Here is a 23,628-nt window from a genome sequence, read left to right on the forward strand (position 1 = left end):
AAAAAAAAAAATCCCAAGAGTCAAATACATTCTAAATCCAGCCTAGGGATAGATCTAGGGTCATATTTAAGCAATGATTTAATTATAGTTAAGCATTAATAAGAAAAATGTTAGAATGTATTTGATTAATATTATATATATTTTTTTGTCTTTTTCCGTGTCTGGCAACGGATCGCAACCCTCAGTGTCGCCCTTGTACCGGACCGGGACCAGCAACGGGATTGAAACCCTCGGTGTTGCTCCCGCACCTTGCTCAGCCAGTGAGCGGGAACCGGTCTGTATGTGGGATCCGAACCCTCGGGCGGGAGCGCCGCCACGCTTCCCAAGCGGCGCACTATCCAGTGCGCCACCGGGCCGGCCCATATATTTTGTTTTTATAAATATACTTATTTAGTATTTCTTACTTCTTAGTATTATGTATCTTAATGAAAACCAAATTTTTTTTTATACAAAGATACACCCAAAAAGTTTGATGCTAGGTCTCTCCATTAACTCTGCTGAAAGTTTAAGCTATTTGAAACATGAGGCTATATCCCACGAACTTCTATTAATAATGAGAGAAGATTTTGATTGCAAGAAAAATACCAAGAAAATAGCTTCTTAGGTGCTATTTTATCAACTTAAAAGATGATGAAGATTATTACACTTCCTTCTAAGATCTTGAGCAGATGCATTTACACTATATAAGGAGACAAATAAAAATCATCCAAAATGAATGTTTGATTCTCTTTAGATACCAAAGGAAACTTGCTTCACAATTTCATTCCACATTAAAAAAAAAAAAAAGCAAAAACAAAGAGGTCAAAATGCTATTTATAAAACTTGTGAAGTGATATGGAGTGGCAGAAAGAGAAAGCCGAGGAGACCCACAAACATTTGGGAATCTCTGATTCCAAACATAATAATCCCATGGTAAAGAAAACTGAATTTTGATCACGGACCAGTAACACTTGGGACAGGGGCTCCTCCTGGGTGAGCGGGTCTGACCAGTGTCCATATAAGGCCCCTGCCAGTGGGAGTTCTCTGTAACAGCAGCTTTCAAACCCTTTTGAAATTGTATATATTTTCTATCACAACCCAGCATACACACATAAATACACCCGTGTGTGTGTGTATTATGTATGTGCATGCCCTCATTTTGAAATCACAACATACACAAGGCAAAATAACAGAAACTATCCAAGCTGTTTAAAGATAGCATATTTTGTAGCTAAATCATCAAGTGCTCTCTAAAATACGTGTATAGTTTACGTAAAAGCAAAGTTATTATAAATGTCAGCATCACAACATCTCTGAACATTCGATACCATAACTTACTTATATGGATTATCACAAGGATATTTACTTAGTCACTGCGGATCTTTAAATTGCCTCGGAGATACAGATTTTCTAGAATAAATACACCTCCAGAGACAATAACTGAGTCTTAGTTTTGCTCCTTTTAAAAGTCTGTGGGTGGCAGATTTAACTCATTAGGGCACAGAGGTAATAAGTTAATGTGGTCATATCACAGGATGTTGTTCCCAGGAAGCCCACTACAATTACAGACTGAACAGCTCAGTCAACCTACATGTCATTTGTCTCGAGAGGATCAGAATCAGTACAGTTCAGCCTAAACTTACCTCACAACACAAATTCTATTAAAGAATGGCATTGAAATATATGACAGGGTGCATATAAATAGTCCTTTCATGATTTAACAAAATGTACATTTTATTTCTATCCAGATTGTTCCAGAGTTTAATGATGGTGGCAAGTTTTGATTTGCTAAAGAATGGCTGGAATTCTTTAAGAATACAACGTATATACATGTATGTAATGTACTGGTCTACATCAGTCACCAGCTTTCTAGAAATGAAGACACACATTATTATCCAGATTGTTCCAGAGTTTAATGATGGTGGCAAGTTTTGATTTGCTAAAGAATGGCTGGAATTCTTTAAGAATACAACGTATATCCATGTATGTAATGTACTGGTCTACATCAGTCACCAGCTTTCTAGAAATGAAGACACACATTAATATTTCTTTGTATTCTTGCTAGATTTGAACATGCCACCTATTTGAAGGCTTCGTTTTTCTTTTTCAAATTCTTAGTTTCTTGTCCAATCTAGTAAGAGTTTACTGAATACATTTTTTCAATAGTTGAAACTCAAATAAAGACATGTCTTCTATATGTTTATAATAAAATTTACATTCTACTTTTCTAATACAGTATAATCAGAAGATAACTGATATCTTTTGTAGTATCTTAATAAAATAACAACTGGAAACTTAACTTACAAGGTGGCAAAATTGGTACTTTAGTATTTCATCTAGCATTAGTATTTGATTATTTGCTGAATGATAGAATTTTATATGTTATTTTAATTTATTCCTTAAATTGCTTCTCAGTCTCTTACTCAGTAAAAGTACATTCACACCCCCGAGACAGTATGAAAGTTCCCATACATTTCTTGCTAGTTTTGTGAAGCTCATGTTTTGGCTTATCCCTACAGAATATTCAAGGAGGCTAATTTGAGAAAACTAGATAACAGGAACTTTCCAAATTTGTACATTTTGGCATTACTAATGTATGATTATAATCAGTTATACTATCACCACGTAGCATCATGTTTTACAGATTTAGGAAATTTTTTTATGTTCAAGATTAAGAGCAGAAGAATCGTAAGGAGTAAAGGTCTATTCTTTCTTTCCTATTAGCTCAGGGTCAGGTTGATATAAAACTGGTCTCAAAAGAAGACAGACAAATTTGTTGATGGATGCAATTTAATAGACCCATCTTCAATGCAGACCCAAGTACCAGAAGGGCCAGATACCAGAATTGATCTGATATCCTGCAGGATATATCTTTTGGCCACAAAATGATGTCAGGATACACCATTTCCAGTGGAACTTGTCTGAAACTAAAATGGTCTCTAGCTATCAATAGATTCAGAGAAGAACAAATTATTGAGCTATTAATATCTGTTAGACCCTGTGCAGGCCTCAGGGAAACAAAGAAATAAGACTGAGACGCTGATTTCAAGAAATTCCTACTCTTATTAAAGTAAGTCGACATTTTCCTAAACCTACATCTCACCATTTTCTGCTATTTGTTTATGAAAAGGCTAGAAGAATCAGCAGATGCATATTTTTCCTTTCTGTCACACTTTATAATATAAAGTGATTTTGATCAAACCTCCTACTTGCTGCATATAACACTTTTCCCTGTCAAATAAAAGATTTCATTAAAAAATATTACCATGGTACTTTATATTTTATAGTTTCAAGACAAATCCAGTCATAGACCACACAGCTCAAGAAGCAGTTTTGAATTATTATTACTCTAAATAAAAACTTTCCATTCTAAGGCCTCAGACATTTTCCTTTCAGCTTAGAAGCCATTATCCACCCTCAACTCTGCTTTCTTCATGTCTTTCACCACTCATGCCCTAATTCCCACTGAAGTTTCTATTTTTCCAAATCTCCTTATATTCAAAACTCAGCATTCATTGAATTGAATGACCTTAGGAAACTTCAGGCTATTAGAATATCTACAAAACTAAACCAATATATCATTCATTTGCAAAGTATCTGGTAACACTGGAAATCCAACATAAACTCAAATATGCTATTAATGCCAATATTATCGCTATTACTGTTATAATTGTTAATTTGATGCTAAAAGTATAACATATAATGGAGCTAATGATTTTAGAACCATTTTTTCATAAAAAATTCTCCTCTCAGTTCTAACATGAAAACAAAATTTGCTTGGTTAATGAGATAAACTCTATATTGCGTATCATATAAATAAATATAAATAGCTAGTTGGAGATGGACATAAAAAAAATTTAATTCTTTGGATCCTCCTTCCATTTCTTTCCTTCATCTGGATTCATAAGCAACAAAATGCTCTGCAGAACTCCAAGCACAAAACTATGCCTCAAACCTGGTCCCTCTGGTTCTCTCGAAGCCCCCAGCAGGTGCAGGACTTACTTGCTGCTGAGGCAGCGTCTCAGTGAGTAGGAGGCCTTGGTAACACTGGAAATCCAACATAAACTCAAATATGCTATTAATGCCATATTATTGCTATTACTGTTATAATAATTGTTAATTTGATGCAAAAAGTATAACATATAATGGAGCTAATGATTTTAGAACCATTTTTTCATAAAAAATTCTCTCAGTTCTAACATGAAAACAAAATTTGCTTGGTTAATGAGATAAACTCTATATTGCTTATCATATAAATAAATATAAATAGCTAGTTGGAGATGGACATAAGAAAAAAAAAACAAATTTAATTGTTTGGATCCTCCTTCCATTTCTTTCCTTCATCTGGATTCATAAGCAACAAAATGTTCTGCAGAACTCCAACCACAAAACTATGCCTCAAACCTGGTCCCTCTGGTTCTCTCTAAGCCCCCAGCAGGTGCAGGACTTACTTGCTGCTGAGGCAGCGTCTCAGTGAGTAGGAGGCNGAATGAATCAATTCACACACATACATACACACACACACACACACACACTCTCTCTCACACATACACACAAAAACAAACAAACAACAACAACAAACAAAAAACAAAAAAACCGGGGGGGAGAGGAAGATATAACAACCACAATTATTTTATTTTATTTTATTTTATTTATTTATTTTTTTGAAGTTCTTACAACAAGCAAATGGAGGGGACACACTTGGGTGGGAGGGGGGAGAGGGCTCCTTTTAAAAGTCTGTGGGTGGCAGATTTAACTCATTAGGGCACAGAGGTAATAAGTTAATGTGGTCATATCACAGGATGTTGTTCCCAGGAAGCCCACTACAATTACAGACTGAACAGCTCAGTCAGCCTACATGTCATTTGTCTCGAGAGGATCAGAATCAGTACAGTTCAGCCTAAACTTACCTCACAACACAAATTCTATTAAAGAATGGCATTGAAATATATGACAGGGTGCATATAAATAGTCCTTTCATGATTTAACAAAATGTACATTTTATTTTTATCCAGATTGTTCCAGAGTTTAATGATGGTGGCAAGTTTTGATTTGCTAAAGAATGGCTGGAATTCTTTAAGAATACAACGTATATCCATGTATGTAATGTACTGGTCTACATCAGTCACCAGCTTTCTAGAAATGACGACACACATTAATATTTCTTTGTATTCTTGCTAGATTTGAACATGCCACCTATTTGAAGGCTTCGTTTTTCTTTTTCAAATTCTTAGTTTCTTGTCCAATCTAGTAAGAGTTTACTGAATACATTTTTTCAATAGTTGAAACTCAAATAAAGACATGTCTTCTATATGTTTATAATAAAATTTACATTCTACTTTTCTAATACAGTATAATCAGAAGATAACTGATATCTTTTATAGTATCTTAATAAAATAACAACTGGAAACTTAACTTACAAGGTGGCAAAATTGGTACTTTAGTATTTCATCTAGCATTAGTATTTGATTATTTGCTGAATGATAGAATTTTATATGTTATTTTAATTTATTCCTTAAATTGCTTCTCAGTCTCTTACTCAGTAAAAGTACATTCACACCCCCGAGACAGTATGAAAGTTCCCATACATTTCTTGCTAGTTTTGTGAAGCTCATGTTTTGGCTTATCCCTACAGAATATTCAAGGAGGCTAATTTGAGAAAACTAGATAACAGGAACTTTCCAAATTTGTACATTTTGGCATTACTAATGTATGATTATAATCAGTTATACTATCACCACGTAGCATCATGTTTTACAGATTTAGGAAATTTTTTTATGTTCAAGATTAAGAGCAGAAGAATCGTAAGGAGTAAAGGTCTATTCTTTCTTTCCTATTAGCTCAGGGTCAGGTTGATATAAAACTGGTCTCAAAAGAAGACAGACAAATTTGTTGATGGATGCAATTTAATAGACCCATCTTCAATGCAGACCCAAGTACCAGAAGGGCCAGATACCAGAATTGATCTGATATCCTGCAGGATATATCTTTTGGCCACAAAATGATGTCAGGATACACCATTTCCAGTGGAACTTGTCTGAAACTAAAATGGTCTCTAGCTATCAATAGATTCAGAGAAGAACAAATTATTGAGCTATTAATATCTGTTAGACCCTGTGCAGGCCTCAGGGAAACAAAGAAATAAGACTGAGACGCTGATTTCAAGAAATTCCTACTCTTATTAAAGTAAGTCGACATTTTCCTAAACCTACATCTCACCATTTTCTGCTATTTGTTTATGAAAAGGCTAGAAGAATCAGCAGATGCATATTTTTCCTTTCTGTCACACTTTATAATATAAAGTGATTTTGATCAAACCTCCTACTTGCTGCATATAACACTTTTCCCTGTCAAATAAAAGATTTCATTAAAAAATATTACCATGGTACTTTATATTTTATAGTTTCAAGACAAATCCAGTCATAGACCACACAGCTCAAGAAGCAGTTTTGAATTATTATTACTCTAAATAAAAACTTTCCATTCTAAGGCCTCAGACATTTTCCTTTCAGCTTAGAAGCCATTATCCACCCTCAACTCTGCTTTCTTCATGTCTTTCACCACTCATGCCCTAATTCCCACTGAAGTTTCTATTTTTCCAAATCTCCTTATATTCAAAACTCAGCATTCATTGAATTGAATGACCTTAGGAAACTTCAGGCTATTAGAATATCTACAAAACTAAACCAATATATCATTCATTTGCAAAGTATCTGGTAACACTGGAAATCCAACATAAACTCAAATATGCTATTAATGCCAATATTATCGCTATTACTGTTATAATTGTTAATTTGATGCTAAAAGTATAACATATAATGGAGCTAATGATTTTAGAACCATTTTTTCATAAAAAATTCTCCTCTCAGTTCTAACATGAAAACAAAATTTGCTTGGTTAATGAGATAAACTCTATATTGCGTATCATATAAATAAATATAAATAGCTAGTTGGAGATGGACATAAAAAAAATTTAATTCTTTGGATCCTCCTTCCATTTCTTTCCTTCATCTGGATTCATAAGCAACAAAATGTTCTGCAGAACTCCAACCACAAAACTATGCCTCAAACCTGGTCCCTCTGGTTCTCTCTAAGCCCCCAGCAGGTGCAGGACTTACTTGCTGCTGAGGCAGCGTCTCAGTGAGTAGGAGGCCCCTCCACCGCAGGTGCGTGAGCACTCGCTCCATGATCCCCAGGCATCCCAGAGGCCGTCCCGGTCCTCCTCGGAGCGTGCTGTCCTGGAGCTCTGCGAGAAACAAGAGGGACAGTCAGCATCATGTCCCTATCGAACCCTGAAGTATATCCCAAAATGTGGGCAGCCTGTATGTCTGTATATGGTGGCCTTGCTGGGAATGAAAATGTACATAAGATTCTTAGATTCTTTCCAGTTTAATAACATGTATGTGTTTGGGGGAAAAGGATGTTTGAGTATGAGGATTCTGGGCAATGACTGAAGGGGTCAAGAGATTGCACTAATGGAGCAAATGGAAAAGAAAGCCAGAACTAGGAGTCTGGGTTAGAAGAAGATCGATTGCATTGAAGTCACAGTTTTGCTGAGGGTCACACATCTACTCTTCATCTCTTTGTGAAAAAAAAAAAAAAAAGAAGCTGTTCTCACAGGTGTTTCTACTCTCAGAATTTTGACACATGCACACCAGTACTGCTTTCCAAAACCTATCAGTACAATTAGCATGTTTTATGAAGCAATTTCATTCCCAGTTTTCAGATGTGTTAACTGGAATAACAGCATGCAGTAACTTACTAATGAAGGGATTGCCTCTTGACAGATAGATTTGCTTGTTATTTACAAGCTTCCTAGGATAATTTGTATCTGCTGCTGCTGTAAGGATAATTGTTGTTATACACAGATCTCAATGTTGCATTTCACATTCCTCATAGAGAGCAGAAAAAGATAAAACGTGCTACAATTAACAGAACAGGCTCTGGAGTTAGAAATTATCTGAGTATGGGTATGAATTCTGTTTTTTACTGTGTGTCCTTGAACAGGTAATTTACCATCTCCCCTATGCCTCAATTTCTCTTTCTATAAAATGGGGACAATATTATTACCATGTTGCTACACTCATACGCACATAAACAAAAGCACACTCTCTCACACACACACACACACACACATATCATACAGGAAGATTAGCTAAGTGAACTTAGTCCAGGGCTAGTGCCAGAGTAAAGCACTGATTTTTTATTTTGTAGTAATGGGATTCTTTACAAATCAGTTGCTATGGGATTCAGTTGTTAAACTACTTCTTGGAGCTTTTATTTATTTATTTATTTATTTATTTATTTATTTATTTATTTATTTATTTATTTATTTATTTATTTATTTATTTATTTATTTATTTATTTATTTATTTATTTATTTATTTATTTATTTATTTATTTATTTATTTATTTATTTATTTATTTATTTATTTATTTATTTATTTATTTATTTATTTATTTATTTATTTATTTATTTATTTATTTATTTATTTATTTATTTATTTATTTATTTATTTATTTATTTATTTATTTATTTATTTATTTATTTATTTATTTATTTATTTATTTATTTATTTATTTATTTATTTATTTATTTATTTATTTATTTATTTATTTATTTATTTATTTATTTATTTATTTATTTATTTATTTATTTATTTATTTATTTATTTATTTATTTATTTATTTATTTATTTATTTATTTATTTATTTATTTATTTATTTATTTATTTATTTATTTATTTATTTATTTCCTTTTTGTCTTTTTCGTGACCGGTAATGGGATCGCAACCCTCGGTGTCGCGCCCGCACCACGCTCAACCAGTGAGCGGACCGGTCTCTATATGGGATCCGAACCCTCGGCAGGAGCGCCGCCGTGCTCCTAAGTGCCGCACTCTACCTAGTGCGCCACCGGGCCGGCCCTTCTTGGAGCTTTTATAACCTGTAAATATTGTCAGAAAAAAAACCTGGCCTCCGAGTGTTATACAAATGGTTTTCTAACTGGTATGTGGTTTATTTAGATTCCTAAAATATATGAAAGGGAAGGTGAGATAGCGTAATGGTTATAAGCAGGAATGGTGGATTCACTCAGCCTTGTGTGGAACATGGGCTCCAGATTTTCCTAGTTATATAAACTTGGGCACATACATAACCTCCTTATGCTTCAGTTTTCTTATCACAAAATGGGGATAATAAAAATATCTACATCACTGAATCATTCTGAGGATTAAAAGAGTTAATATATAAAGAGCATACACGGTAGAAACAACCCAAATGTACATGGGTGGATAAATGGGTAAACCAAACATGGTATATACATACAATGGAATATTGTTCAACCTTAAAAAAGAAGGAAATTCTGACATGCTACAACATGGACGAACTTGAAGGCATGGTAAGTGAAATAAGCCAGATACAAAAGGATAGACATTGTATGGCTCCACTTATGAGGTGCCTAGAGTGGTAGACACAGAACGGAATGGTGGTTACCAGGGACCGGGCGGAGGGGAATGGGGAGCTGTTGTTTAATGAGTGCAGAGTTTCAGTTTAAGAAGATGAAAAAAGTTCTGGAGATGAATGGTAGTGATTGTCACACAACAATGTGAATGTGCTTAATGTACACTATAAATTGTACACTTTTGAATTGTACACTTTAAAAATGGTTAAAATAGTAAATATTGTCTTATGTATATTTTACCACAATAAAAATAAATAAACACATACATTTTAAAAAGCACATCAGGTCTAAATAATAAAATGCTATACAACATTTTTTGCTATTATTATTATTATTATTTAACATTATTTATAACCATATATGGGCTCTGAAAGGTTACAAGAGGTACACTAATAAGGTACCAGGGTTTTCTCTCTTGAGCTTAGTTGAGACACTAAGTTGCATTCTTAAGGTGTCATCTCCCTGAAACCCCTTAACATTATTTATAACCATATATGGGCTCTGAAAGGTTACAAGAGGTACACTAATAAGGTACCAGGGTTTTGTCTCTTGAGCTTAGTTGAGACACTAAGTTGCATTCTTAAGGTGTCATCTCCCTGAAACCCCTGACTTTCCCACAGAAGTACCTTGCAGCCACCTGCCATAGTGCATCTGCCTGATGATGTGATCTCCCAGCAGTTTTAGTATCTTATGAAATGTGGCATAGCATGGGTAACAGAACCACAGCGGTAACCCCAAAGTCTGTTATTTCTAAAGGAAGTATTTATTGAGCTCCAAAGCCTGGTTTTTAGGATTAATAAAATCAATCTCTAATCACTACAACATGGGGAACTCTGTTTTCAGAGCTTAATTAAATGGAGAAAGAGAAAAGACCCTTTGCCATTGAATTACCTTGAATTACACATATCCAAGTCTCTTTTCTACATGGCCATTTAATTCATTCCCCAGATTTTTAAAAGCTTATTGTTCATCTCCCTTTTGTTTGCTCTGTGTGACTGGAAGATGGGACTGCTGAAGAGGTGCAGTGTGTGCCTGATGCAGTTACTGTCTGTGTGACAAACATACTTTTGAAGGATGCAATTTCCCTCATTTTATTCAAATTCAATATGCCTAAGATGAAAACCAACATCACAAATGCTAGGATTCATGCACTAATTGAAATGAGTGAGATAAGTGACGACAGCCTTTGATGCACTCCAATTACTACAACTGCAAACGACAGTGACAAATCTACATGCAGCATTCACATGTGAACTGTATTTGCATGTGCAGTAAGAACGGCAGAAGGCCGAATCCTTGGGGGGTTTCCCTCTGGCTGCTCTCTGGGTAAAATATTTAGGACATAATCTATAGTCGTGATTTTGTTTTTCCAGAAAAACAAATTATTTCAAAGTATATACTAAAATTCCTTGATATTTTTCATGTGCCTTGTCTAAAGAGGCACTAAAAAAGGCTGTAAGGTGAGGTTTCCCTGACTCAACATCTTACCTCACCACAAGTTACAAGTCTCAGCACAACCAGACATATAAAGGGCCCACATTTCTCTGAAAGAGATCTCATGCTAACCCAGACGCAAGTCGTGGGCCTATTTCTCCAAGTGGAACAAACTCCAAGTTTTCTTTTAACAAGTGGAATAAACATAATTCATCTCAACTGAATCCATGTTTAACTTTAGACAAAGTGATTTTCCCCTCTTTAACTGTGCCAGATTTCTACATCTATAAGCAGAAACAACATTTTAGCAATGGCTTTCAGATCATTTAATGTCCAGAAGTATTTGCTTATTGGAGTTTTTAAGATGGTCTTCAATATAAACAACTTTCGTGTCTGGCCCTAGTAGAACTCATGTTTATTTCTCTCTTACTTTCGAATGTGCAGTCCTTTTAACTTTACAGCAGCATTTTTTTAAAGTGTAAACTTTGAGTTACATCAAGCAAGGGAAACTAAGGTGGAAATAAAATAAGGAATAGGATAATTGGCTGCCTATAAGCAATGCTGATTGTTTCTGAAACCAAAAATCTAAGCTTTTCTATACGGTCCAGCCAATTTTTTCAATTTGATTCCCGTCACATAAATGTAATATTTTAATTCCAGTGTCTCAAAAAGGAGGTCATGGATGATATTAAAAACAGTGGTCAGTGATTATCCTTGACCCCACTGCTGGAAATTTTAGCAACAGCATCAGGTGAGATGATGGTCTTTATTAATATCAATGACAGAAAACTACATTATGACCATTAAATTCTTTATGTAAGCCAGTGTTTCACCAGTAGGAGATTTATCATAAAAAATCAAAAGCTCATCTGATATTGAACTTGAGGTAAAGACCATTATAAAGCCCTTTCTTATTATGGAACTTGTTTTACTTTACACTCATGGGATGGGTGATAATGAACAATTAGAACCTGTTTTGAGCTAGCATTTGAGAAATCCAGTGAATACTGGGAGAAGAAAGGTCTGAGTTTTGGTTCTATAATACCATGAAAATTGAATATATCCCTGGAGCTATTCTATTTGTAAAAAGTCTAGTCATTTCTAGATCTTCAGTGCCACATATTGACCTCTAAATGTAGTGCTGATGAAGACTCCGAAATCAATTGCTTTTTTGTTCAAAAACTCAGCAATCAACGCCACAAACCCATCAATCCATTGCTGGGAGTCAGGAGGCTCTAATCCTCAGTAAATGCCAGTCACATGGAATATAGATTGTGGGCGAGGATCATTATAAACCTCCTACAAATATTGGAAGACTTTTCTACATCCATCAACCTTAGAAGGGTGTCATTTTCTCGCCATTACTGGCTTATCTAAACGTGGTTCTCATCTGATAGTTTCGTGGTTGATTCCATAGTTTGGTGGTTGATTCCAGAACTAGCTGCAGCAACAAAGTCTCAGGTGAACAGCTCCAAGCCTGACAGCTACACTAGTCAAATGCTTTGAGTAATAACAGGAAGCAATATTTTCCCTGAATCTCCTTGCACAATAGACACTTAACCTTAGAATGACCTCCTATGTACCACTTTATCCAGAAACCTCTTTCAATGGAACCTGGACAGGTTATCAAAGACTTATGAAAGATATTGTAGGATGCAGCACAAATTAGCCCAATAGACACTTAACCTTAGAATGACCTCCTATGTACCACTTTATCCAGAAACCTCTTTCATTGGAACCTGGACAGGTTATCAAAGACTTATGAAAGATATTGTAGGATGCAGCACAAATTAGCAATAAAGAACTCTAGAATCATATTTACTCAGAAGTACACATATACAGAGCACTTGGAAAGTATTTTTTTTCAAATGTTTTAACAAGTGGTCAAGCTATACAGAACTAAATGAAAATGAAAGCAGGTGCTGAGGAAATGGTTGAAAGGTTTTTGTAAAATTGAAATCATATAACAGCTGAAGTTACATGATAAGCAAAATGTTTGTCAGACATCAACACATCCTCAAAAGTAACAAAATAGGTTATGGGACGAGGCAAAGAGCAGTGCTTGCAATTGTTAAGATCAGCAAGAAGGTACCTGAGCCTCTCCTCCCAGACAGACAGCATTTAGTTTAAGTCATCTGGGGCTGTATATGTGGCTGCACAAAACGGCCATCATGTACCTCTAAATTTAAAAGAGGGGCAACTCCTCCAGTGATGAGAGAACCGTTTTTCTTGTGGTGTGCCCACGCAAAGTGGAGAAACGTATACACGGAAACATCCTGTCCATGTATGAAGCTTTGGAAATGAATCTGCAGATTCCATTTTTAGCTCCTCTACACACATCAGGTCTCTATAAATCTTATCTAATCCTTGGCTTCTTTAACAAGTTGGAATACTGGTTCTGCTGCCAACTGTACGTGGTAGGGGTTGTGATTCCCTGCTCCTGAGAGCTTACAGACATTAAGCAGTAACTGGGCTCTTGTAAAAGTCCATTAGCTTTTTGAAGTACTGTCTTAAAGAGCATGGTGTGTGGATACTGAGGCATGTGCCTTCCCAGATGATATTTGCTGCTGGCTTTGCTTAGGAAATTCAGATCATCTGGTTCTTATCACAGCTGCACTGTTGGGGGATATGATGAACTGCCAGTGACACAGTGCACAGTCTTTCAGAGGCCACTGCATGAAGTCTGTCCCTTGCTACTGAAGAGAAAAGTCAAGTCTGTAACAGAGTGTAAAAGCTATACAGGCCAAGGAGGACTTTGGGGTATGTGTCTTCCTTTTTCTTTTACTGTGCCTAGGCACACATTCGGGCACACCCTTTTCATATTCCTGTTGTGATACCTACTTATACCTAAGGCTGGAAGGTTAGTGGTGAGGAGAAAAGCTGGGATTTATTAAGTACCTCTGGGCCAGGTTGTATGCCATGATTTAATCCTCAAAACGAGCCAGGTTGGATGGAAAATTCCCCCCCCCCCCCCTTTTACAAATGAGAAGCCTGAGACTCAGAGAGGTTGAACAACCTGCATCATGGTTCAGAAGAGAGAGCACAGACTTGAGAGCCAGGACAGAATTTACTAGTCATGTACTAGTGAACTTGACTTAGACATGTGGCCAGATCTTTTTGAGCCAGGGTTTTTTCATCTATAAAATGGGATCATTGATACTTCATCGTGAATATTAACAGAGAGAACATATATAAAGTATCTAGTGTAGTTTCTAGCATGTCAGTGCCATCTATTTTATCTCTCCCCCTCCTCATGCCACAATACACACATATACCCAAGTCACACAGCCAGTAACTTGTAGGGCCAGGTTTTATACCATATCTGACCATCTTTTTTGCTCCCCGGCTTCAAATTTTGACCTTCCTTCTTTCCCTATCAAACAGCATTTATCAGTACATGAATTTATTATAAAATGACAAAAACTAATAATATTGCTTTTCTTTTAAAAAAATTCTTTTGTCCTGAGCATTCTTTCTCAACCTGGGAACAACAACTTAGAGATGGAATTAAGACAGCTTCATTACTTTTTAGGAAACAAAAACCTGATTCTGCTCAATGTCAAATGCTTCAGTAAGATTTTCATTTCAGAACTATGGTAACTTGATTTTTTTGTATTCTATCCAAGAACAAGCCTGGATTACAGCTCATCTAGGAAACTGCCGAGAAACCTCTGGGCATTTTGGAAAGCTCCACCAGAACACAATTTCACAGCCAGTTGAATTAAAATCAATAATTACTGATATGTAAAATGATTAGTATTCAGGAAATTTGTGACTGACCATTGAGTATTTTGATAATTAGCTTATCTCATGGAAATGTATAGATGAAATATTCTATTACTGTCAGTTTCTATTACTTTAAAAGCATAAACTTAGCAAATAGAAACACTTTAACTACTTTGTGTTAATACTGACAGAATATCAATATAAATATTATTGTGCATTTGTTTTCTGATAGAGATTTCATACTTTTAAAGTTTGAATGAGTATATATATATATAAAATCTGAGGCATATATATATATATATGGTCTGGAAGACTTAAAGAGATAGATTTCATACTTTTAAAGTTTGAATGAATATATATATATATATAAAATCTGAGGCATATATATATATATATGGTCTGGAAGACTTAAAGAGATTTTATACTTGAAACAGGCTGTCAGTCTGGTTTTCTTTTTCCACTATAATAATTTGCTTTATAATAACAACTATAACAGCTGAACTCCTGAACCTAGGGACTGCTCAATTAGGAGTAGGAGGCTAACGCCAGTAATTTCATTTCTTTCAGAAAGGAAAAGTGAACAATAGGAGAATTGTATCCTGTAGAAACTGCAATTTGGTTTTTTGGGGTTTTTTTTGGTTTTTTTCGTGGCTGGCAGTACATGGATCCAAACCCACGACCTTGGTGCTATAAGGCTGTGCTCTAACCAAGTGAGCTAATGGCAGTCATTTTTAAAACTCATTTATTCCCATGTTTGCACTGACAGTCATACCTTGTTGGTCCTTGCACTGTAGGGATATTCTGAATTCTTTATACTATTTCGACTCAGATGTGAAACTTTAGCCATTTACCTGGAGTTCTAAAAATGAAGCAACTCTTCCTGTTGCTGCTGTTGTTGTTTTTCTGTACTTAGAAGGGAAAAAAACATCGCCAGTGGAAAATCCTATGTAGGCCCAACACCAAGGAAAACAGTGAGGAATCACCTCCTGGGACTTCCACACCCCTCCACTCCCCAAACAGGCATGTTTGAACCACCCCCTCAAACAAAATTCCTTCTCTGCTCTTTTTGTGAATTCCTGACTTCCTGGTGAGCCAGTTAGAAGTTTCAGTTTCTATTTGCATCTAATCTAACTCGAGCTTTGTCCAAACTGCGACTCTAATCAGCCATAGATACTTCTTTCTGCAGCACTGGTGAATTTTGCTGAAATGAATTTACAAGACATCTGTAGAACTAAGGAAACAGCTGAGGCTCTGGAAAGCACATGTTGGGGTTTGGAATCATGGACAAAGAATTTCTGAGGGAGAAAAAAGTCTTATTTTGTGATTCGTTGAGGAAACTGGAAAGTTAATAAATTAATTTGGCTTAGAGTTTGATGGACAAAAACCCCCAAATTATAGTTGATAATAAAAAAGCTGGAAGAAATGACTAGTTAACTTCACGTCATTATCAAGCAAGTCTGCTTTTGGTTTTAGCAGAACTTTCCCAACTCTTCTTTGGTTGACCATTGAGCCAGCTGAACCAGGAAAATATTTGGTGTAATAGTTCTGAATGAAGCTCCATGGGACTGTAGATGTAATTTAGGTTCCATTCCGATACTCATGATCGAATGTTTTCTCAAGTGTCATTCAGATATTGTGGAATGAATGTTTGGAATTGAAATCTAAACCATTCTCCCTGACTCAACATTAGCTTTTCTTCTTTCCTACATTCTCGTTTCCACGTTTGCTCACATGAAGTCATCCTTATTCAGTAAAAGTAGGGAAAAAAATAAGCTCTTAGTATTTCAATATTCTACTTAATCTGCAATGAATCTGCTCCATCACAGATTATCAATTTGCAAAGAATGGGTACAGAATAAATTAAAACAAGACTTTAGATCTTTCGGATTATCATTCTATATGACAATTATCTTTCCAATTAGGCTGTAAACCCTTTGAGGGCAGGGGTTATGCTTTCTGCTTTTGAGTTACCTACGTTTATCATTGAAATAATTATTATGAACATCATTTTGGAGAAAATCTAAGAGATTTTGACCAATATTTAATACATGATAAAATGCTTTGGAAGTATGTTTTGTTTTAAATCTTTGTTTACTTATTTGTCATTTGTCTCTGAAAAATGTACACAGATCATAGAATAAACACACGGAGAGGGAGAAAGCAAGAGAAATATCTAGTTACTTAAATTTTCCACATGGTTTCAAGTTCAGGGAATTTCTTCTGTTTTTTAGCTCAAATATGTACCACCATCCCCCTCTTCCACACTAGGAGATGAATTCCAACAAAAACTCTGCACCTGTAACTCAGATGAGTTCATTTTGAAATGCAATAGCTCTCTCAATTACCACATTTTTGTACTTTCAATAGATAACATTTTCTTCTAGCTTTAACCTGTAGCTGTAGCTATAGGTAGCAGCTTGGATACTTGGAACAGTTTTGCAAGTTTTGCAGTTCTGGCAGTAAATCATTTTGAGGGTCCTGGTAATACTTTCCCACCATGAATGTTAAGCAAAAAAAACCATGTGTCCCCTCAATCTAGAAGATGCTCTGGGGCCAGGAAGCCATCGAAGTTAGAGATGACAACCAGCAAGTTACTTGCTGCTTGAAATGATTGTCTCTCACCCAGGTTTACCATTTTCAACAGTTCCTTATTTGATTCTGTGTCTACAATCTACTGTCAGCCTCAGAGCTCACTACTGCATAGCCCTCTGCCTCTTGGCTTCTGGAGGGACCCGTTGCTTTCACATGAATGTAAGTTCTAAATAAACCTACATGCTTACGTTTTCGTTTCTGCTCACTCCCCTGAGACTCCAGCCTGGTGCACCAACACTTTTTTTTTTTTTTTGTCCTTTTTGAGACTGGCCGCACCGCACTCAGCCAGTGAGCGCTGTGAGTGAACCAGTCATCCCTATATAGGATCCGAACCCGCGGCGGGAGCGCTGCTGCTCCCAGCGCCGCACTCTCCCGAGTGCGCCACAGGCTCGGCCCAACCAACACCTTTTAAAGGGTTTATAATTTAGTGGGGAAAATAAAGATAAACAACAATAAAATATTTGACTGCTCAACATTCTTTATAAGCAGACACCAAGTCTTATCGACACCATTTCTAAAATGCCTCTCTCTTCCATTTCCATTCCCTCCAAAATTACTTTCACTGCCTTAAAGCTGGTTCTGCTATTTGTGCCTAGCACTTTGCAATAGACTTCTGATCCACTTTATAAGCAGACACCAAGTCTTATCGACACCATTTCTAAAATGCCTCTCTCTTCCATTTCCATTCCCTCCAAAATTACTCTCACTGCCTTAAAGCTGGTTCTGCTATTTGTGCCTAGCACTTTGCAATAGACTTCTGATCCAATTTTTTTGACCTTCAGCCTCTCCTCCTACCAGTTTGTCCTCTACACTGCTGCCAGTTACCTTGCTAGTATACAGAACTAAACTGTTCACCCCTTGCTAAGAGACTTTCTATGGCTCCACTACTGATAGGTGGTGAGGTCTAGTAATGGATTCCAGGTTGGCTGTGAATGCTCAGAAACTCTATGCAATATTTTGGGTGTCTGTGTATTTTTATAATACTTCTGGAAAGAGGGTTCATAGCTTTCACTAGATTCTTCAAGAAAGGTAAAGAACCACCGGGTTCTTTAGGATAGGATAAAGTCCGAATTATTAGTGTGGCACACAAGACCCTTCCTAATCTGACCCTAAGTCAGTGTTCAAGATTCATTCCTGCATCTCTTGATCACACACGCCCTCTACACTCCAGTAACTGGGCACTGCTTCTCAATTGCATGAGCTGCTGTAAGGATCTCTGCTATTCTGTTCATGATCTTGCTACTGCCTAGATTCTCTTCCTCATCATCTTCCTCACATCTTTTTAATTTCTTCGACTTCTATACTTCTGCTCCTGTTTGAAGATGCAGCTCCATCTTCTAATGAAACTTTCTCTAATCTCCAGGTAAAATCAATCACTGCATCTCCTGTATATTTTGAGCAAATTGCTAGGACTTGATACACATGGTTGTTTTAGCATTTGTTAGCCACTGTATTGTAGTTACTTGTTTACATATCTAGCCCAGAAATGGACTGTAGCCTTCTTCAGGGCTAACAAAGACAAATATGCCTCTGTACCCCAGTGCCTTGTAGAACAATGGATGTATAATTGGTCATAGCGAATATTCGTTGAATGAATAATTAACAGAAGGCAGGCTAGAACAAGTTGTAGTTGAGGGCCTAATTCATAACAGCTGTCAACTTTTGCTCTATTTCATATACATTCAGATTCTCTAAAGGCAGAGAGGAAAAATATGAGTATATGCAGAAGCTGTGGATAAGCAAGGGAATGGAAGAGAATAAAAATGAATCTGACCCATGGAAAAAAAAAGATGATCACATTTCTGCTTACTCACATGTCTTTTTATGCCAACTCTAAATTTACCCAAAATGTTTAAAGCCGAAAGATGATTAACCTGTCACATCTTGCCTTAATCTAGCCTAATCCAAGTCCTAGATATCTGTCTGCCAAAGGGCCCTCATCACTGAGTAAACAATAGTCAGTCCCTCTGCAACATTTGGGAAACAGTGCTTTCTGGAGAAGAGTGTGCTGGGATTAGGAGGGGTGATTTGGAATGGGAATGACAATAGGTGGTGAGGGAATCCTGACTCAGTTAAAGGCACAGGCCTCTACCAGTAAAAAAAGTGAAGGATACTTATTCAATTAATTATATTTCAACAAGTGCAAAAATTAGTAAGTAGACATAAGCATAGATTATAGAAAGATTTAAAATTCCACAGAATTAATCAGGAAAAATGACTCGATAGAAGCAAATTTTGTTACAAGTTTTGAAGAGTTCTGGACTAGGGAGAATATATTCCCATTACATTCCATGTAAAAATAAATCTAGAAATTCAAATAATAGAGCTCTGATGGTAAAATAAATTAATAGAGGCAAAACATCGACATGAAACCCTTGACGCTAGAGACTAGATAGCAGTCAGCTTTCTATCCCTAATGTCTAACACAGGGCTTGATACAGAGGTCAATGTTCAATGGACATTTTATGTTCAACTGAGTTTTTTATTAGCACTTTTAAGTTTTAAATATTTCGGAGAGTGTACATGAATAACATTTGTGGCAAAAAATTATAAACAGGGACACAGGCTGGGCAACAGAATTTGGCCATTCTAGAAATTTTTGCTATACCTTGACTTTGCCATTGTGGTATTTCAGACAACTCAGTTCTCTGTACCTCAGTTTAGTCAGAAGAAGGAATTTTGGCCAGACAATTTCTTAAAAACCTTTAGTTATAAAAATGTCTAGAATTCTACATTAGCCTATTTCACTTGAGCACATTTATGAATCAATTTTCTAATCTGCAAAATGGGACATGCAATTTATTCAGATTAAGTCACAGAGTTGCTAAAGATTTTTTTTTAAAAAAAAGTACTAATATATGAAAGAGTGTTGAGCAATTCAATGCTAAATGAAGTCCAAGTAGAGGTGGTCCTACTGCTTCAGCCTTTTTATTAAAAAGTACCTAATTCTTAAACAGAGAATCTCTTTTTTTAACTAATATAATTTCAGTTTCCAGGCCTAAAGTAACATATGAATAATAAAAGAAATGCTAAATTATACTGTGTAATTTTTTATTAATAAATACATACTATTATTTAATTTAAATACTTGTAAGCAAAAGTCTCCCAAATGATGGGATAAAAGTTAGCTTTATTTGATGGTTTTCAGTTTCTGTTTTGACTTAATTCTTATCCAAGAGTTAGGGAATGACGTTTTCTTCTTATGATGATGTTTCTACTGTAACAGCTATATCAATGATTTTTCATGATAAACTTTGTTTTGTATCAGAACAGAAACTCTGTTACATGGTTCTTTACTGTATAACTTACAGTGGGTTTTTAAAAATATTTTTAGATTTACAGATATATTTTCCCACATATTAAATCCTTTATCAATAACAATTGAAAGTCAATTATTATCACCTTACTATAGCTTTTGTTGTAACCACAGCAATCAAGCCACATATTGTATAGTTAAATGAGTATTTATTTCACAAATATAGTAGCCTACAATTTTTCTTTAATCTTATGCAGAGATTGTAGATTGTAGTATAATTTCCTAATTTTAAATCACTGCAAGAAAGGACTTTGGCTCTCTAAAAGAACTTGTCTTTCTTGGTCCATTATTATCTGGCATCAGTATCTGTAAACAGTGCAGATCTACTTGTACTGAGATGGGAAATAATAAGGCTGATTAGAGACAAATATGCCAATTGTCTCTAAAAGAACTTGTCTTTCTTGGTCCATTATTATCTGGCATCAGTATCTGTAAACAGTACAGATCTACTTGTACTGAGATGGGAAATAATAAGGCTGATTAGAGACAAATATGCCAATTGTCTCTTCCTATCTTCCAGTCAAGTTCAACAGAAGTATTCATGTTTTTGAGCTGGCTAAATTTTGTGTGTTAGCATTTTAAAATCATAATTTAAAAAAACATTCGGTATCACATATATGGAAATACAATCCTGTATTCATTTGTAAATTAAATGACGATGTCAAGGAGCCATTAGCAAAACCATTTATTAAATGTTTATTAGGATATTAGACATAATATGATTTTTCTGGTTCTTGTGAGCCCTCTGATTCTCAATGCTTGATAAATAGAAGCAAATACTTTGAGAATTTATAAACCTCAATTTTTGCTTTCAACGTGAAAGCATTTTGAGTCTGTTACCTTTTTGTTTCTAGCAAGAAGAGTTCTTTTTCCTTCAGAATCATTCAATATTATTTAGTGGAGGAATAATATTTATATGCATTGTATTCACCATGTTTAGCAATGTGAAAGGCTAACAGATTAATGTCTAAAGTAGTGTTATAATCACTAAAATGCCTCAGGAATATATTAAAATGGATCTTGGCCACAGACAACATCAACATTGCTGGGGCACACCACAGGCGTCATTTTTAAAGCCTGTTTTGTAATAAGCAGAGAGAGTAAAGGTGCTAAATCATGGTTTACTACCCCATTGCCTCACAGCCTCCCTGTCTCTGGAGCTGGGCCTCAGAAATCAATTTCACACACGACTGCTATCAGCATTCTTTGAGCTATTAAGACGAAAGCACTCTCTCCTCTTTTTATTAAAACCAAGGTCCTTTTTATCTCCTAGCTCCCGCTTTGTGCTTTCCTGCCTTTACTTTTCCACTTGGTCAGGGGTGAGAGTCAAACTGTCTCCCGCCTCCCTTCCTTTCATTTCTACACTTCTCGAAAGGCTAATCCACATCCACCGCACCCACTTCCTCAGTACCCCCAAATTCCTTAACGCTTTGCAATCTGCCCGCCCCTTGACTGACGTGGCTCCTCTGACATGCATCAGGCTCCTGTAATCCACCACATCCTATGACCTTCGCTCGTGCCTTGCTGTGGAATACGCTCCCCTGGCTTCTCTGGCATTGAGCTCCTGCCTTTTCCTCCCCCTGCCTTTTCTTAATCATCCTGCCTAGTAAATGCTGTAACCCCCAAGGTTCTTCCCTTGGGCCCCTGCTCTTCTCTCTTCATTCCTGTTGATGTTATCCCACTTTCCCTGGCTTGAACTGTCTTCTCCTTGTAGGTGATTTACACATCTACATCTCTCCCAGTCTCCAGCCTGCTAGTTCCACCTCCCTGAAAGCCTTGTTAGTACTTTAAACTTGACATGTCCAAAACCGAACTCAATATTTGGGGCCCCAGTCTTTTAGGGGTCCTCCCCCCAACACGGTTAATAACATATAAACATTGCTGTAAAACATTTCTTCTCGCTGCAGTCTCCTTCGTCCTCTACCTCACTCCACCCACTCCATCCATACTCCCTACCCCGAAACAATCACTTGTACTGCATATTCAACTTCCTCAATGTATCTCCTTTCCATGCCCTCTTTTCCATGCCATCTGCTAGTGCCCTCATTCAAACTCTTCTTATCATTGTCATCTAGATGACACACAACTGCTCTCCCCAGCCTGCCTCCAGCTCTGGCCAGATCAGTTCCTCTGCAGCATGGTTCTCAGTGTGCCAGGAAACCTACAGCAAAACAGCTGTAGATAAGGTCGGAATGGTGGTCTGGGATAGAGCCTTGAGTTCCAGCTGAGGGATTGGTCCTGGAATAGACTACAGCTGGAGCCAATGATGGTTTCTGAGCAGGGCATGATAAGATTGCGTGTTTACAGTATTTAAAGTACTTACACGTATTCATGAGATCCTCATAATACACCTATGAGGCAGAGTGGGTACATGAGCACCTTAGAAAAAAAGGAATGCTACAGCTGGGGAATGGAGAATTGCTGTAAAAAGGGTAGGAGAGAAATCCAGTGTGTAACCATTTTCCCAACCGATAAGAGGAATTTATAATCTCTTTATGTCTAATTAAGTGGGATGTGGATGGGTAAGAGTGAGTCAGCCATCCAGACAGAAATTAAACTTAGCTCTCTGGGGACAGCAGTGGGAAATAAGATCAAATACTTCACCTGACATAATGGCCATCCAGAAAAAGAAAAAGAAAGAAAATAAAAGATGAGATGACTAGTAAATGCAGAGACTGGACACCGTCAAAGTATCTGTTTTATCTTGCCCCTTCAAATCAGGCTCAGAATGGTTCTAATTTCTATCTTGTACAAAATGACTTAGTATGGTCATGGTTCCTATTTTCAAGTAAAAAGTTTACACGTTCAAATGGATGGTAGATTATACTTCGGATTACACTACCTCCTATTCACTGGAAGAGTTCCAGATCTCTTGTGGATGCTGTGTAACAGAACAGGATAATCATCTCTACACTATGCATCATAATCCTCTCTCTCTCTCTCTCTCTCTCTCACACACACACACACACACACAGACACACAAGTTCACAACCTACAGAGTGCATGCACATCACATATGAGTTATTGGAACTAGTATATTATCCCTATTTTAGGGAAAATGGACACCAAAGTTTTTTTGTTTTGGGGGAAGGGGTTTATAAAGTATCTTCAAAGATAAGAG

The 23,628-nt window shown here is 36.4% G+C and overlaps 1 protein-coding gene across 3 annotated transcripts in view; it reads right to left on the reverse strand.

Moving 5' to 3' along the window:
- LOC103595786 (ADAMTS-like protein 1) overlaps positions 1-23,628 on the reverse strand; it is a 211,985-nt gene that overhangs the window by 172,041 nt on the left and 16,316 nt on the right. For all 3 annotated transcript variants that reach the window (XM_008579263.1, XM_008579265.1, XM_008579266.1), the window contains exon 2: positions 7,098-7,225. In XM_008579263.1, coding sequence (XP_008577485.1) covers positions 7,098-7,225 — 128 coding nt within the window. The remainder of the gene's footprint in view (positions 1-7,097; positions 7,226-23,628) is intronic.

This window comes from Galeopterus variegatus, unplaced genomic scaffold (assembly GCF_000696425.1).
Source record: "Galeopterus variegatus unplaced genomic scaffold, G_variegatus-3.0.2 Scaffold1845, whole genome shotgun sequence".
Lineage (NCBI taxonomy): Eukaryota > Metazoa > Chordata > Mammalia > Dermoptera > Cynocephalidae > Galeopterus > Galeopterus variegatus.